The following is a 17,922-nucleotide window of genomic DNA, read 5'->3' as shown; positions in this document are numbered from 1 at the left end:
AAGCTCCATTTTTATTCCTGATTTGCGTTTACCTTCCCCCACGTTAATACTTAGAAATAAAATGAATAATTGATGTGACCTTTTCTGAGTCTCTTTTGGTTCCATTCTGCCAGCTCTACAGCATATTTCAGTGTTATTAACATAGAAGCCCCCCCCCCCTTCGTCTACACCGAACTACATTAACATATTTTACAGTTTCAAGCTTAAATGTTGAGTAAATTGTTTGCTTTACTTATCTATTCTTACCTAACTAAAAAAAATTACTTCAAGAACAAGTTATGGAAAATTTTCTTAAATTTTTTTGTCCATTCCCCCCAAATAACATAATATGTTAAAAGGGCCTATATACCCCTACTAAAAGAGCTTCCAATGCGGTGTTAGCCATTAGGGTTTCTGGGTTTTTTTGCTGCATATAGTATCGCTATGGGGTAAGCAGGGCCAATATCTACCATGAGGCAAGATGAGCTTCTTGCCTCAGACAGCAGATTGAAGCTTATTTTAGGTGGCAGCATTGGCAAGTCCTCTGCTGTTTCTGGAGCCAGATGCCTGATTATTTTTACACGAGTAAAAACACATTAAAAAAAATGTGACAAAAAACGTGTTGCCTTTTTACGTGTTTTTTCTTGTGTAAAAATAATCTCATTGAAGTCAATGGGAGTCTTATTTTCAGCATGTATTCTTTACAAGAGTTATTGTGGCCAAAACAGTGCCACAAAACTCCGTGTGAATGCACCCTAAATGATACTGGGGCTGGGAGATGATATGTAAGAGGAGGGGTAAGTAATAGTGGGGCTCGGAGATAACATCTAGGGGAGAAGGGCGAGTAATATTGGGATAAGAAGATTTGTGAGAAGAGTAAATAATACTGGAGTAGGGAGAATACCCTGCCACAGGCAGTATATACTAGAAATGCAGCAATATGACAGTATAGTATGCTGCTTTGAAGACATATTGCAGTATAATGCATGAATGATCAAACATTTTCATGGAGGTGGGCACTTTTATTTCTGCCTCAGGCTGAAGAAAAGCTAGATTTGGCCCTGTGGTAAGGACTGCTATTCCATACAGTGGGGTAAAGTTTTTGGAACATATACATGGGCACTTATACAGGACATATTATTTACTTATTATTCGATTTATGTGGCCAGTTATCATATGTGGTGGGAGCTTTAAACAAATGTAATGTGAAAGCAGCTAAATGCTTCTGTGATATAAATCTATGTACTGTACCATACATTGTATCCTTCATTGTGGCTCCCTCTTCTGGAACCTTTATCACATTACATCTAATATCACATTTGCACCTCTCAAATTTTGACCTTGCCAGTCATATCTGTTACTGTGTTCTTTTTTTATCACACATGCTCTTCTTGCTGTATTATTAATGTGCGTTCCCATTTGTAGTTTCTGACATGCTGCACATATTGCAGGCTATACAGAATATGTATGCATGCAACCTTTTTAGCAAAACTAAATATGCCATTTAAAGGGAACCTGCCAGGGCAGTTTGGGACACTAAAACCATTTACAGGCCCTTATGGACTAGTTGGATTTGTGTCCCAAATTGCCCTGTTATAGCGCAGTCAGTGACCCAGCGCATTTCTTCTGAGTATACCTTGGGGACAGTGCACATGTGCCAGAACTCGGTGTACATGTCCGGTTTCACTGAAGCACAGTGCAGGTGCCAGGAGCACCAGAGATGAGTCCAATGAGACTCATGAAAATCATCTATAGATATGTATAAAGATTGTTTTTTTTTTGTTTGTTTTTTTTTTAATATGGCCGCAAATTACATTTAGAATCTGTGGGTGGTTTAGTATCATACATTGCCCTGACAGATCCACTTTAAAGGGGTATTAGAACCATAAATACCTAGAGATGGTAGAATGGAGGTCCTCTGACCCCAGTTTACAGATTTAAGTCATGTGCTTTTACCACTGAGATCTATGGAGACACGATTTTTCCATTGAAATCCCTAGGAGTTATTGGAAGAACCAAGCAACGCTCTGCCTCCTTTGCCACCTTCCTTCACAGTTTGGCATATTACAGAAGTTCTGATGGCTACATGACACTAGTAGCCTTTTTTCTACTTTTGGGTAAAACACATCTGGATCCACACAAAAGCATAAAGAATTATCATAAAAAAGATATATTCTCTATCACGTTAAAGGTATATTCTCATCTTGTATGCGGATGTTGGATGGAACGTGCTGTGCTGCCATAGAACTAATGTGTGATATGATGTTCCAAAATGGTAATGGAGAACCTTAAAAATTCAGAATTTGGCTTTAGATGTTACTGAAGAAGAAAAAAACATGTATCTTGTAGACAATAATACTTCTGTTTCTTACTTAGGCCGGAAATGTGAGCTGTGGCTTTGTGGGAACACGTTCACTTTAGCTGACATACTTCTTGGAGCCACGTTACATCGACTCAAGTTCCTAGGACTTTCCAAAAAACACTGGGAAGATGGGAGCAGACCAAACTTACAGTCCTATTTTGAGAGAATACAGAAGCGCTATGCATTCCGGAGAGTACTCGGAGACATCCACACCACTCTCCTCTCAGCTGTTTTACCCAATGCGTTCCGCCTTGTCAAACGGAAACCACCATCTTTCTTCGGAGCATCTTTCCTTATGGGGTCACTAGGGGGGATGGGATATTTTGCCTATTGGTATTTAAAGAAGAAATACATCTAAATACTAGCGTGTCTTAGTTTGATGTCTGTGTGCTATGTGTTATATTTCAGCCGAGTACAAGAAACCTGAACAATCGTCGCCATGAAATATCCTTAACGCTAATGTAAAACATTCCATGATAGACAACACGTAGACCTTATAACGCAACACAACTACTATATTTACAAATGACTTTTTGTAGAGAACAAAAACTCTAGACTGTTGCAGTATTTATTGATAAAGGATGCAATAAAATATTGCGTACTTTCCTGGCGGCCATAGACATAACAGGTGCCCCCCCTCCCCATTAGGTTGTCCAATCTGAGAATGTTTTTAAAGAGATTGACCAGGATTAGGCAAAATTTGTTGTCATAGATTATTTCAGAAATGGTACTATACCTGTCCACAGGTTGTGTCTGATATTTCAGCTCAACCCCATTGAAGTGAATGTGATGGAGCTGCAATACCATACACAACCTTTGGGCAGGTGTAGTGCAGTTTGTGGTGGAAAGCAACCATACTTTAATAATCTTGGATAACTAACATACCAGTCAGACTGAGACATGTCAGAAGATATTATTCATGGGGATTCCTAAGTGGAGAACTTAAGGGCTGTGGTGTTCACTTTAAGCCTCCTCAATATCACAGATAAGTCCACTGCCATCTCTCAAGATCCGACACCCAAGCAGGATGAACAGTGACAAGACACATTCAGCTACACTGGATAATGTATATTAGGGGGAATTCACACAGAGTAATCTGGCGTGCGCTCTGGCACGTATACGGCGTGTCAGCAGTTTGCGCACTCAAAAAGATCCCATTGATTTCAATGGGAGTTACGAGCGTATACGCCGCGTAATTTTGCGGCCGCAAAATTACGGGCACAAAATTACGCAGCGTATACGCTCGTAACTCCCATTGAAATCAATGGGATCTTTTTGAGCGGGCAAACTGCTGACACGCGTATAAGTGCCAGTTGCGCTCCACTTTAGTACGTGTGAATTCCCCCTTACAGCTGTGAGTCAGAGGTTGAGGAGTGAACAGGGCCATTGTGACCATCAAGGGTCCACATCAGCCCAAGACAGAGCTGAGATCTCAGCTCATTGCCCTCATCCCCAACCAATAATGTCTTCTGACAATTGTCAAAGACACATCAGAAGATTAGTAATAAGACGTGGCAACCAAGCTGTCTGACACATGATTAGTTTTGTCATGTTAGTTTATCCCACAACCATTTTGTCTTGGTAGGATGAGTAGAATCATCATGTCTCTGGTCTGCTTGACTTAATTTATGTACTCTGTTTGGAGGTTCAGCCATCTTATGCTCCAGGCCAGTTTTCCTAGTAATACAGTAACCTAATAAAACTGCCCTATAGAACAAGCAGCTCTGTAGCCCTTAGCAATCAACCATCTTTCTTAGTCTACTAGGTGACGTCAACTCTATAAGGGGCACCCATGACATTGTCAATGGTCGACACAGTGAGCCTCATTTATCATAACTGTCTAGCCAAAAAAACGGCCTTCTTGACCCTACCAACCAATCAGAGCTCAGCTTTCATTTCTTAAACTGCCAGTTTTGATGAATGAGTCCCATGTACAGGCTGACCCTACAAAATGGCAGCCTCCAGTTTGTGTGCGTGTGATAGGTTCACTCTAAATGAAATATTGGTCAGAAAGCGACCAAATAAATATACTTATGACCAAAACGTATTAAAAAGAAGCCATTATCTTTGTAAACACTCCATTTCTTCCTTCTTCTTTTAAGCTGATGAGCACAGAATAAAAGTCCCTCATGTACAAATCGCTGGAGATAGAGGAATGAAATCGTTTTGCTGTATTTCTTATGTTTTTGTTAGGATTTTCTCTGAAATCTTCAGCATCTGCTGTTTTGAGAATGTACTAGGGTTTCGCCTTCTTCCGTCTGATGCCTTTGCATCCTTTGTGTTTATTCATTGTCATAGTCTATGCATTGACTATTTTTTACTACAACGAGAACATATAAGCCCATCTCAACATGGGAAGGTCCATTGTCTCCACGTGTATGGCCATCATCATCACCATTAGTTACAGGGTTCAAACTTTCTTGTGCCTTTTGTATGTCAGAAATAGCAACTTACAGTCTATGACAAGAAAGTGCTAAGGAACTTCAATAAACTTCTGGTGGGAAAACGGTAGAATTTTTATTTCAAAATATTCTTCATTTCTTTCATTACTGGGATCATTGCTCTATTTGCATCATATGAAACATGATCTTCAACCTGCGGCTTTCAGCTATTGCAAAACTGCAACTCCCAGTATAACCTTACATATTGGGAATAGTAGTTCTGAAACCGCTGGAGAGCAGCAAGGTAGATATTACTGCTATAAAGTGTATCATGACATGTAGACAAACCAGGCCAGGTTGACTTACCAGAGAATCCTCGAGGGCCCAGGCTCTGACACAATATTGTGGCCGAAATGTCTTGCAGAATACAACCTCACTTAGAGGTCACTTTGATCTCTGCTTCATGTTAAACCTTATGCACAGGACCAATGATGTTCTAGTAGTTTTCCCCTCTACAGGCTCTCTCTCTAATTCTCATTTGTCTAACCAGTATTGATGTGAATGCAGTAGCTGAGACAGTGAAACTCTATTCTTCTTTTGCCCTTGTCTCTGCTGTTCTGTCACTGGGTCCCTCCTCATCCTCTCTCCCTTCATAGTCATCTATGAAGAACTATAATTTGACACGTCTGTGATTTGCAGTCCACCTTGAGATACCAAGATGGATTTAGCAGAGATTCTAAAGTTTACTGTCAGTTTAGCAGAAAAGGAGAGGAGGAAATGAACTAGACAGATACATTACACAGTTTCTTATATTTTCTTGTACCACTGGTTTATGTGAAATATGTTAAAGCATGACCATTTAAGAGACTGAAAAATTCCATATAATATTGATGAGAATGTGCTACACTTGTATCCAGTCTGTGATCCAATAACATCAACAGCACAAATCTCAATCCTTCTCTGGGTTTTGCTAAAATATTCTCAACATTGAAATTGCAGTAACAAGAGGGGCTTGAAATTATGGAACGCACAAAATCGATAGAAATCTTAATATGCAAATGATAAAAACTGGAAACAAAATATTAAAAACATGTCAATTTATTCAGTATTGAGTATGAGCAGCACGCACAGAAATACATGCACTTACATGCAATCAATGATGTTATTAGTGGTGGAGGATTGTTGTGCCACGCTGAATGCAATTGGGTATACAAATCATCAAGATTGGCTTCGGGCAGCTCCCTATTCAATTGCCGACCAATGACGTTCCAAATGTGCTTGATGGGAGAAAATTCAAAGACGCTGCAGGCCATGGTAATATGTTTAATCCGTGCAGGCGGCTCACAGTAGCACAAGCAACATGCGGCCTGATGTTGCCCTGTCGAAAAACAGCTCCTGGGACACTCTGGAGAACGGGCATACAACTGACTCTGACAACCAAATCAAAGAACCTGAAATGAAGACTAGAAGGGTCAGCCTACTATAGATCACACCATAATCCTGGACGTCGAACTGGTGCAATATTTCCTTGTGAAGACCTCTTCCTGGCATTGCCTACTGACCTACATGGCAATTGCCAATTTCTTTGTGTCCAAGACATAAACAGAACTCGTCTCTAGATAGACCTCTATTTTGAGCCTCCACTGTCGATTTGCTGTGCACCATGATAGTTTGACAGCGGTGACGAGGTCAATGAAACAAGTGTAGCTGGATGTCTGGATTGTAGCCCAATGTCATGCAAATGCCTCAAGATGGGTTGTGTACAGGGGCGTAACTACCAGGGTAGCAGTGATAGCGGCATCCACAGGGTCCGAGACATTTCTTAATAGGCCGTTACCTGTTGGAGTAACAGGCCCGATTTACTTACCGATCCTGGCTCCTGCTCACAGCCGCCGTCGCTTCTCCTTCTGCGGCGGCGGCTGTGAGCAGGAACTGGCATCGGTAAGTGAGGCCGCGAGCCCCACAAACACTATTATTATACTCGGTGGCGAGGATCTTTTTAGACCCCCAGGGGAAGTGAGGGAACATAAAAAACACTTATCTCTCCTGGCTCCAGGCAGGCTTCAGGCCTACCTGTGTCACATGGGCCGGGGGCTTGCATCATTATGCGTCACGACAGAAGCTTGGCTCACGTGATGTCCCGTACATCACTGAAGATGTCTGGCATCAGCAGAGAGTGCACCGGAGCCAGGGAGAGGTAAGTAACATTGTTTTTTTATGTTTGTTTCCTCTCCTGGATCTCCGATTCACTGGTCAACACAAGAAAATCATCAGCAAAGGTAATATGTCTGTTTTATGGAGTTTGATGTGCTGATTCAAAAAAAAAAATGCTTTGTTTTGCTCTATCACATAAAGTTTCTGAGATACAAGCATTTTTGTTATTACGTTATTTCTGCATTTTCCCCTGAAAAATCGTATCAACGACAGTCTAATGTCAAGCACTTTTAATTTCTGCTTATATCTGGCTTCTATTTTGCATGTGAAATTATTTTGGTTCAATAAAAACCGTTTTGTAAGGTCAAGCATTTTTTTCTGATATGTAGATTACTGTATTCTTAATGTCGCCAGTATATTTTCTATACCTTATAATAATGATGCTGCTCTGTGGAAACTATACGTGCTACAGAAAAACTATATACATTTTTTAAATCAGGACAAAAAGCTGATTCAGAAAAGTATAAAGTTACCTGTGATGATTACAAAAAATATTTTGTTGCAGACCTGTGATACTCATGCATGGGCACAATGGGGCATAATACCACACAGTATAATACGCTCCCCAGAGGCCACCCCTGTATAATGCTCCACAGTGGCCTCACACGGTATAACATGCTTCCCAGAGCTCCAATAGTATAATTCTCCACAAGTGCTCCACACAGTATAAAATTCTCTCAAAAACTAAACAGTATAATATGCTCTGGAAGCCTAAAGCCACTTCATTTGATCCTCCAATTAATTTTGGTGCTATTATAGTACCCCAAAGTAAGTGAAAGCCCAGGGTAGGCAAGGGTCAAGTGACCGCTGAGGTCAAACAGCAAATGGCATACGATGTCACTTCCTGTGACATCATGGGTCCTCTTCCTGAAGCCTGCTGAAGCCGTTGATTGGCCTCAGTAGTCACGTGACCACTGAGGCCAATCAGCAGAACTCTGGAAGAGACCCAGGAGAAGCAGTTGAACCAGGACATGCGAGTATAATTTTTTTTACTTTTTTTCAATGCCCCCAGCCATTTTAAAAGTTAAAAGTGTTGTCCATTTTTACCGGGACAACCCCTTTAACCACTTCCGGACTGCCCATTGGGTATATACATCCGGATAGTGGCTTCCTTTTTCTGCAAGGACACTGAAAATGTACTACGACGACAAAAGAACTATAGTGTCAAAGGTGTAGCTTCACATTAAATGAACACAAAGAATTTATATGAAGAATTTATTTGTTCCACGCTTTGGATAAACAAGGTATAGTGTATGCATATATCCGGAACTCAGCAACCAATGAACCCATAAATAAAAGAAGCCACATTATATAAGCAGTACAGAGTATGGAGTAATCCCAGGCTACAGGGGTTAATACTGTAGGTCACTGACATACACTTGGCATTAACTGCACTTAATATTACAAAGCAAACACTACATAGTCAACAGACCAGGCCCCATATACACAACCATTCAGTTTTGAATCCATTTTTGCCTAACTGCGATGCATAAGCTTTTCACTGATTTGTTTTTTCTCGTGCCAATAAATAAGTGAAAAACAGGTTGTACATCTCAGTGTTGTCCCATTTTTTTTACTGATATCAATTGACTTCAATGGCCAACTCAAGTCAGTGAAAATGGACTTGAATAGGAGAAGCACACAAAAAGAACAATGACCAACAATAGACACACAAAAGGCACTTAGATGACAAAAACAGTCATGTGCATGGACCCTGAACCGTACCTTCACTGACAGGCGTTTTATGCGCTTGTCTACACCAATTAAATCCCCACTTGTGGGTAATTTCTGGCTGGGTTCACTGGTCATTTTTTTTGCTGAAAACTGTGCACGGTTTTTAATTGCAGTAATTTGTAGCTCATATTACTATGTGTCCCACCTGTACGCTGGTGAAACAACCATTGCACTGAAAACCTCTGTTGTACTGGCTGTTAGCATACAGGCGAGATACATAGTAAGGGCCCGTTCCCACGATGTAACGCTGTGCTCATTCTGACATGTAAACACAAGTCAGAGTGAGCGCTTCAAAACAGATCCCATTGATTTCAATGAGTGCCGTCTTACGTGTGCTACACATTGAAATCAATGGGTTAAAAAGCCTCCCATTGATTTCAATGCGTAGCGTGCGTAAGATGGCACCCATTGAAGTCAATCGGATTCTGTTTTGAAGCACTCAATCTGACACGTGTATACGTGTCAGAATGAGCGCACCATTACAATATGGGAACGGGCCCTAATGTGCTACAATTTACTGCAACTAAAAACCGTGCATAAAAAATAAATCAGTTGCGTAAACCCAGCCGAGAGTTCCCACTTCAGCACGTTTGCAAAAGCCATGCAGACATGTGCACAGCTAGGAGGTATGCCCACACTCTATGTGTGTTATCTGTACCTAAAAATTAAAGTGACCCTGACAATCACTGCTCCCAATATCAAAACTGTGTTGTCAAAAGGAGTGCTGAATGGTTGCTTTTCCCATGTAACCAATCAGGTTATAGCTCTCATTTTTCACAGGCCAGTTGGAAATAAAAGCAGCAATCTGACTGGGTGCTATGGACGACTTTCATTAATGTGTTCCCAAAAAAATACTGTGGACAAAACTAGCAGCAAAATTGTGAGGCCACGATTTCCCCATGTAGCATAGGCCTATGTTAAATATTACAGTTTAGCTTATTAAGTCACTAGAGGCACTTTGTCTACTGAACTGGACGAAGAAAACCACGGCAATGTCAGTCTGTACAAAGTAATAGCTACCATAAAAGTCATTGTTATATACTGTATTAAAGTGGTCATCCAGTGTCAGAGAAAAGTGGTCACAGATAGGGGATGTGATAATAAACACATGGTACTTACATCCAGAATACCCCCACCCCACCCTCACTGCTGAGGCCACTGATGGGCTGCAGCAGTCCTGTGCCCTCTATATGATATAACTGCTGCAGCCCTGCCAACAAACAACAGCAGCAAGCATTGCAGACTGAGCGCCAGGGTTTCCAGGGGTAAGTACCTACTTTTTCCCTGAAACCGGATAAACTTTTTAATAGCTTAACAATACATAAGCCTAGAGCATTGCAAAGGTTGAAAACTGAGCCTCAACCCACAACAATAATTGACATGCAGAGGCTTCAAAACCTTTGGCATGTTGCAGTGAAAGCACCGAACCAACAGGAGAAAACATAGTTTGATTCAGGTGACCATAACCTATCTATCTGCGGGGCTGGGTTCTGGTGACAAACTTTCATTAAAGAAAATACAGAAGGGATTGGGCATGACAAAATGAGGTCACACGTTGCGGAAAAGCTGCGCTTTTTGTTGCAGATTTCACTGTGTTTTTTGAGAGCCAAAGCCAAAAGTGGCTTTAAAAAATGGAAAGTATAAAAGAAAAACTTACACTTCTTCCTTTTGCTAAATCCACTTCTGCTTTGGTCTCAAAAAAAAAAAAATCAAACTTTAGTACCTGTATTTCTGCCACAATTCCTGGCTTGACAGATCAAGGGCTAGTTCCCACAGAGGAACAGTTTTTTTGCAGTGTAGCTTTTTGGCACGGCTAGCTGCAACAAGGAGTGTATCTAGCACCGCAAACGCCACTGCTTACTCGGCCACGGAATCCGCAGCTAGATAGGGTATGTCGCTTTTTTTTCCACTAGCTAGCTGGTGGAGAAAAAGAGCGAGCGGCTCCCATTGAAGTGAATGGGAGCCTTTTTTGCAGGCAGATTTTGAGGCGGATTCCATGTGAACATACCCCAATAGTGCTATAAATTTGTGGCATTAGACTCAGTGTCAGGACAGGATTTGTGGCTGCAATATGGATGCTAAAATGCATTACAACAGTCTGAACGCCATAGTTACTTTATTTGGGTCGTAGCATTCTAGACAGAGAAAAGGTCTCCATTTTCCAATTTAAATTTACTAAAATAGTGTTTGAATTAAAAAAAAAAAAAAAAAAAGGCACACAGAATACAGAGCTTGTAGCACCTGATAGTCAAGCACCTTATGGAATTAGGGAATATAGACATCATAGTGGTCAATGTAAATGCTTGCTCTCATTCTGCAGGACTTTATACTGCCACGTATTTACACGGTCACACTTTTAAGAGGATGTGTCATCATCTACAAAATGCTAAATCCCATACATCATTTCATTTTTGCTGTGTCCACCTGTTCTGCCTATATGGCCTCTGGAAGACTATGTGTAAATTAGCTTGGATTTTCCAAGTGGGAGGGAACCTTTTATGGTCAGTTACCGCCCACTTGGAGAATCCCCAGCCCAAGGACTAGAGTAGCGCTGTTTCTAGACTCTCCTCTAATTCGAGACAAGTCATTTTAGCTTATAAGTGCTAAATTATTCACATAAATCTAATGATCTAGTTACTGAGCAGAATTTATGCAATGTATTCCTATTCATAATAAGAGATTCTGGGAACTATAGATTTAACGTGGTCTCTTTTTGGTTGGATGATTGGACCCACCAGATAAACAAACCCACATCAGTCTATTAGGGCCAAAACCAACATTTCTGGAAGTCATTTCTAAGTTTTCCTATATATAATGGGCTCCATTATTGGCGTTTGGTACTCTCTGGCTACGGATAGGCTATTAAGTCATTAAAATCAGCATGACATTTCTCTATGTTCCCATGATCAGAATAAGGAGGTATATGGAAGTGGCTCTATAAATTTAAGGGTTTCTCCAATGTTAGCAACCTATCCCCTGTCTACATAGTAATGGGGCCCCACCAATTACAAGAATAAGGGCAGGGAGTTGTTCCACGTTCTGAATGGAGTAGTAGTTGGACCTTTACCAATCTTCATTCAACTTATTCCCTATCTCACTATTTTAAATGACAAACGATCAGACTTTCTGATTAAAATAATTAATTCATATAAGTATATAAATACACACACAAATACATCATAAAAAAGCGTTCTAACTATCTAGTGTTACTACATTATAGTACAATGATCACTTCTTCTCTATTCTGCTGTTAAGGTATATTCACATGTCGCTTTTGTGGTGTTTTTTATTTTAGCTGTCACTTATGCGATGTAAAGCAAAGAAAAACAGTAGTTAAAGATAACAGCAGTAAAAAAAAAATAAAGCCACAAAATTGGTACTTGTGAATATACCTAACAGACATATACATGAGGGAAGTGAATGCATCTTTGGGCTGAGGCTCCACGTTGTGGAAACGCAGATTTTTTTTTTTTCAAAATTTTGCTTCGGTTTTTTTGAAACAAAGCCAAGAATATCTACAAAAGGAATGGGAAATATATAGTAAGTACTTATACCTGTACCTTCTGTTCAGTCCATTCCTGGCTTTGGCTGGGGAAAAAAAATAAATAAAATAAAAATAAGAAAAATTGCAGCAAAATCTAGCTACGTTTCTGCAAAGTGGAGCCTCAGCCTTAAAAAGTAATCTGATGAATCTAAAAAAGTGTGAAAAATAAAATTGAGATTGGCTGCTGTAGTCACGTGACATGGTCGCATGGGCATGGTGCGGAACATAAAGGGTGGGTATGTAATATAACAATTTCAATTACATTGAATTAAATTATATTTAATGTCTGAGAAAAATCCCCCCCTCCTCTCAGATACCAAGTACAAATACTGTAACTTTATAGTCCAACACTACTTGCACTGCACAAATATCTGCAGGGGGGGGGGGGTGATCTAGTATTAAGAGAATTATATAAATATATAATTAATTCCTTGCACAACAGTAAAACCATTGTGTGTGGCGACATTCTGTCTCTGCCCCTCCTTGGCTGTGCTGTAAGGGTATAAGAGAGACCGATATCAGATGAAGAATACAAGATTATAACACTGCTGGAGGCCTAAGTGCCTTGTAGTCCATTGTGCATGTCAGCTAAAAACGGATATAAAACCTTCCAGTCTGTCCACTGTAAACTGTGTGATCAAAATGGCAGCTAAAGAGTATTTTCTCACTAGTCATCCTTATCTGGTATTTGAGCGACACCTTATCCACCATAAAATCTCCCACCCAGCTTTCCTAGAGACTTGCATAGCGCCTGCTTCTCAGAGTGTCTAGGAAAGATGGGTGATGGTGATAGGAATACTGCTGTCAATCCTGAGTCACCCCAACTTTTTTTAAATTATTTTAAAGGGGAAAACCTCCTTGTTCCAACTGGCACACATAACTATAGCTGGCATTATTTACTGTAACCTCGCTTCCCCTCTTTGGTAGTAGATCTTAGAGGAAGTCCAGGGGAATATGGTGTCAGGTACCACTGTTTGTAAGTAACGTACCACCCCAGAATTCCACTGCTAGTTCCAAGAAGTTTTTGTGAAAAATCGTGAAAGTAAATGGCAGTACAAAAAAACATGAAAATCCACACAAGAACCAAAAAAGCTAGCGACAAAGTCAGGATATTAATAAGATGTCTCTGCCAGGACTTCTCAAAACGGACAAAGTGAGCAGCAACGACTTCTTCTAGAATCATCAGGGTGCAGTATGGCAATAAAAACGAGTGGCCAGATATGTCAAATCCATCCCAGAAGCCTCCGTTAGTGATACACAAGCGTTTATCTGTATACTCCGGTCTGATCTCCAACACCACTGATGAGTTGTAACATGTGCCCGTGGCGTTCTCAATCGCCATGAAGAACTTTGTGCAGGTAAACCAGATCATGGTCCCTACAAGTAGGGCGCCCAGCCTGCGGAAAACTGCACTCAGGCTCCTAGTAGCTACATAGCTGGTCAAGGCGATGAAAGGTAAAAGACAAAGAAATGTCCATCCCCAGGAGACCTTAACAAAGTACCTACAATAAAAAAATAAAGTAGAAAAATGGAGCAGTGTTAAGAAATTGTATCAGTCATAGAAGAAATCAAAATGGCAGAGTTATAGGGGGCCAACTGTGACCAGTAATGTAATGGGGGCACTGAGGAGCTAATTGTGACTTACAATATTATAGTGAGCGCTACTATAGGAGAGCTTAGTGTGGCTATCAACATTATGGGGGGGCCTCCGACTGTGTATAGCAACATTATAGAAGGTACTGACAGGCTAACATCATTATGTAACCACTAACTATGGATGGCAAACTTATGGGGCACCGACTATTGCTCCCAATATTATGCACTGAATAAGACTGGCAATGTTATGGGGACATCGACTGCAGTCAATGGTATGAGAGCCACTGATTGTGGTAGGCAATACTATGGAGTCTAGCACCAACTGCGGCCATCAATATCATGGGAGCGCTAAGACTGTCCGTCAACATGATAGAAGGGTTCATCACTACAATTTTATGGGCGCACTGGCTAGGGAGTTATGGTTTACAGCATTATAGTGAGTGATAACTGTGGCTAGGTTGCACTTGCTATTTGACAAAGCTGAACTAACAAGATGTACATTGCCCTGTGTACCATTTTCAGAAAATGGATAGTAGGTTCAGCTCCAGTCTTGCCCATCACTTGTTGAACCTGCTACAGACAATAGGAGGAGCCCTACACATTACACAAGACAAGACTTTGACCAGCGGGATCCCACTCCAGGTCACTCACACATTCAGGACGTTCTTCTTGTTGTTGAGGTAAGAGTCTGGCAGTGGCCACTGCTCCTTCACTAGTGAGCCGACAAGAGAGAGAACCACTAGACCCCACGCAGCGTGTCTACGGAACGTCTCATTAAAAAAATTTCTCCGGATCCTTGAAGCCAAAACTTCTACAAACTCCATGCTGGGACCAGGATGGTGTCTGTCACAAAACACGTTGATATAAACGACCACAACACTCCAAAAATTGTTGCAATAAAAAGAATTTTTTTTTTAATCAAGTAAGTGAACAATAACAAGTGGCCAACGGTTCCCCCAACCTGGATCTTCTTTACGGCCTGTTAGACATGCAAAATAAATAAATTAAAAAAAATATTATATAATCACTTTTATAAACCTACGTATCAGAAACAGCTATATAGCACATAGATACAAATATACAGAAACACGATGCGACATGCATGTAATGATATACAGTCCGTAGCACATGTGAATGGAGAATAATAATAAATCCCCTGATCAAAAAAGGAACTTAAAGGGGTATTCCCACCTCACATACTCATCAGTCTTTACTGCTGTAAAATCTTCTTTCTTCCTGGTTTCTTGCATCATTTGGTGGGCGGGGTTTCACATGCAACCTGCCGTTTAGCTCCGCCCACCCATATTGGACTATGAAGTACAGGCAGCAGCAACTCCATTCTGTGTTACATACAGAGACTGCCTGTCTCTGCCATAATGAACACAACTGAATTAGCTAGCCTGATAACTGGGAGAACAGAAGAAATGAAAGCAGCTCCTCTCCCGTATCTGATAGCAGGGAGCTAGGTCACATGGTGTAGACACAGGAATAGCTAGATACACAGGCTCGCTCCCTGCACTTAGCCCCTCCTCCCTCCCCCCTGAGAGCAGCAGATACATCACTTGACTCATGAGCAGCTAAGTCAGGGCTGTGGCCACAAAGAATTGAATAAAGTAAGATAGAGGACAAACAAAGCAGTTCTGCTGAAGCAGTGTATTTAGGAAAAGTCTTAAATCCACATTAACAAGCAGTATAGATAGGATCCTTGTGATGGGGCAACCCCTTTAAAAGAAAATCCAAGTAAGGCTGGGGCCCCACGGACCGGAAACACCACGATTTGCCTGCAGCGGAAACGCTGTGGTAAAAATTGCGGCGTTGTACAGTGCAGTTCATGCGAATCCCATCCCCACTCTGCGGAAAAGATCGCAACGTGGACACGCTGCGATTTGCAAAGCCCTTTGCGGCTTTGCAAATCGCAGCATGTCAATTATATCTATGTTAACGCCGGCGGCTTTCCCGTAGATATAATGTTAAGAGAAAGTCCACAGAGGAAAACTCTGTGAACTTTCTCTTAAAAGCGCTGTGGAAAGAACCGCAATGCGTTCACGCAGCAGTTCTTCCCACAGCGCTTTGGTGCTGTGGATATGGCCCGTGGGGTCTTAGCCTAAAATCGGAAAGTCACATGGGGAACAATTTCCACAATGAAGTAACTTCACAAATACCAGCAGTCTTAGGCAGGTATATATATATATATATATATATATATATATATATATATATAGGGGTATGCTCTTAGCCCTCTGATGCAAAACATAATGTTCCTTTCCCTTTAAGAAAAAAAAAAAAAAGCCTCTAAAAGTCTAAAGTTTTTCAAGTTATGACTGCAAAAGAGCAATTGCTTAACCCCCTTCCTGACATTTGGCATACATCAGAATGTCTGGCTGGATACATGGAGAAGGCTCACGAGAGCAGAGGAGCGACTATAACACAATTCCTAACAGCAGCTTTTGGCATTGGAACTTGCACTGACGCAGATAGTTTAACACTTGAGATGCCACAGTCGGTTTTGTGCTATGGACTCTGAGCAGTTATATTGGGTGTAACAGAGCGATGATTGATGCACAGTACGGTGGTGTGTTGTACTAGGGATCAAATAACCACACGTTCAAGTCCCATGGTGATCTAAAAAGTGACATTTGTTTTTATTCCAAAAATTTATATAATTTATCCAACATGAAATAAACATAGAGAAAAGCCTTGCATGCAGGACTCGTCTCTCTGCCGATTTAATAAGGAAAATATAGTCTATAGGTAACCACTTTTAAACCATATGGAGTTTCAGTTTTTTGGGTTCCCAAGTCAACTCAAGAAGACAACAGAGCATTATTTTATAAATAATTTTATTGCCCAGACAACCTTTGTGTGTGTGTATGAATACATATGGTATATGCACACATCACACTTATATATATACACACATACACTAGCCTATCCTATATACAGGCTAGAGGACTCTTCTAGCAGGGGGCTCTGAGTACACGACAGGACTAGAGCATTGTCAGCCCGGCACGGCTGTATCACATTACATGACGCTCCATTAGTTGCAATGACAGGAGAGCAGGTTATAGAGGTCAGCAGGGGAGGACGTGTCCACACTGAGACATCTGTATAAATAACAGCTAGAGGTAAGTGCACAGCTTCCTAATACAAGTCACACGAGAAGCCTCTTACACCGCCATAGACAATGGCAAGACGTTTACACATAGTTGAAAGTCAAAGCTCACTATACCTGCGATCTGACATGTGCAGAGAGAGGGCTGGCTTACATAGACGCCAGCCGGTGTCCACAAATCTGCTGTGTCAGATGACTGCGCATGTCAGGAAGTTGTCAGAAGGGCCAACACATAGAGGTCAATGATGGTGCCATATTGGAGAAGACCAAGGGAGACACCATATTGGGTAGGGCTGGTTGCTGTTTTGTTTTTGTTTTTTTTAAACATATCTCTAGTTATACACAACTTTTCATAAATGAACAGCACAGGTTAATATATGAAAATGATCTTATTATAGAAATGTGTTTTCTCTTCCACTTTGCAGGCAGAGATACTTTCTACATGTTAGTGTATGAAGAGTGGAGGGGATAGAAAAGACACAAATAATTGCTGCTGCTATATGACTGAAGATAAGGAATGATGGAGTTTGCCAAATATAACCCCAAGACAGTGGGAATGTTGCTGCAGTGTTATAGGAAGGCCAGAGACAGAAATGATGATTTCAGTATTAGGTCAGTTAGCACACCCATACCTCCCAACATTTGAAGAACTGAAAGAGAGACAAAGTGTGCGGAGCGCTTAGGGCGCCGTGGCAAATTTAGCTACTTTGCTCCTTTTTTTTTTTTTTTTTTTTTTTTTAGCAAATTTTAATCTACTATGAGGGGGCACCAATAGGCCAAGAAAACATGTGGAAGCCACTAATGGGGCATTATACTTTGTGGGTGGGGGCAGTAATGCTCCAATAGTGCACGCCCCCACACACACATAGTCTAATGCCATGTTAGTGCCCACACACACACAGTAGAATGCCACTTTATCGCCCACACACAATCTATAATGCCACATTAGGGGACCCCATACAGTATAATGTCAAGTTAGTGCCCTACACAATATAATGCT

The 17,922-nt window shown here is 41.1% G+C and overlaps 2 protein-coding genes across 3 annotated transcripts in view; one reads left to right on the top strand and one right to left on the bottom strand.

Annotated features, from left to right (window-relative positions):
• GDAP1L1 (ganglioside induced differentiation associated protein 1 like 1) overlaps window positions 1–3,002 on the top strand; it is a 31,319-nt gene extending 28,317 nt beyond the window's left edge. Inside the window, exon 6 of the mRNA XM_075277077.1 lies at window positions 2,356–3,002. Coding sequence (XP_075133178.1) covers window positions 2,356–2,699 — 344 coding nt within the window. The 3' untranslated portion in view covers window positions 2,700–3,002. The remainder of the gene's footprint in view (window positions 1–2,355) is intronic.
• A 6,095-nt stretch (window positions 3,003–9,097) lies between these two features.
• FITM2 (fat storage inducing transmembrane protein 2) lies at window positions 9,098–17,114 on the bottom strand. Of its 2 annotated transcripts, none has more exons than XM_075277076.1 (3): window positions 17,040–17,114; window positions 14,462–14,789; window positions 9,098–13,716 (listed from the first exon to the last, which is right to left on the bottom strand). In XM_075277076.1, the coding sequence occupies exons 2-3, from the start codon at window positions 14,632–14,634 to the stop codon at window positions 13,107–13,109; spliced, it is 783 nt and encodes a 260-aa protein (XP_075133177.1). In that variant the 5' UTR covers window positions 14,635–14,789; window positions 17,040–17,114; the 3' UTR covers window positions 9,098–13,106. The 2 variants fall into 2 exon arrangements, with proteins under 2 accessions (XP_075133177.1, XP_075133176.1); XM_075277075.1 differs by having other exon boundaries at window positions 14,462–14,653; window positions 17,040–17,067.
• Between the last annotated feature and the right edge of the window lie 808 nt (window positions 17,115–17,922).

This window comes from Leptodactylus fuscus, chromosome 6, assembly GCF_031893055.1.
Source record: "Leptodactylus fuscus isolate aLepFus1 chromosome 6, aLepFus1.hap2, whole genome shotgun sequence".
Lineage (NCBI taxonomy): Eukaryota > Metazoa > Chordata > Amphibia > Anura > Leptodactylidae > Leptodactylus > Leptodactylus fuscus.
This window is presented reverse-complemented; position numbering and strand designations above follow the sequence as displayed.

Bases quoted from the DNA above. Each gene is read 5' to 3' on its own strand.
- FITM2 (XM_075277075.1), bottom strand. The intron at 13,717-14,461 runs GTGAGTGACCTG...TTTTTATTGTAG, and splicing joins AAGAAGAACGTCCTGAATGT to GTACTTTGTTAAGGTCTCCT.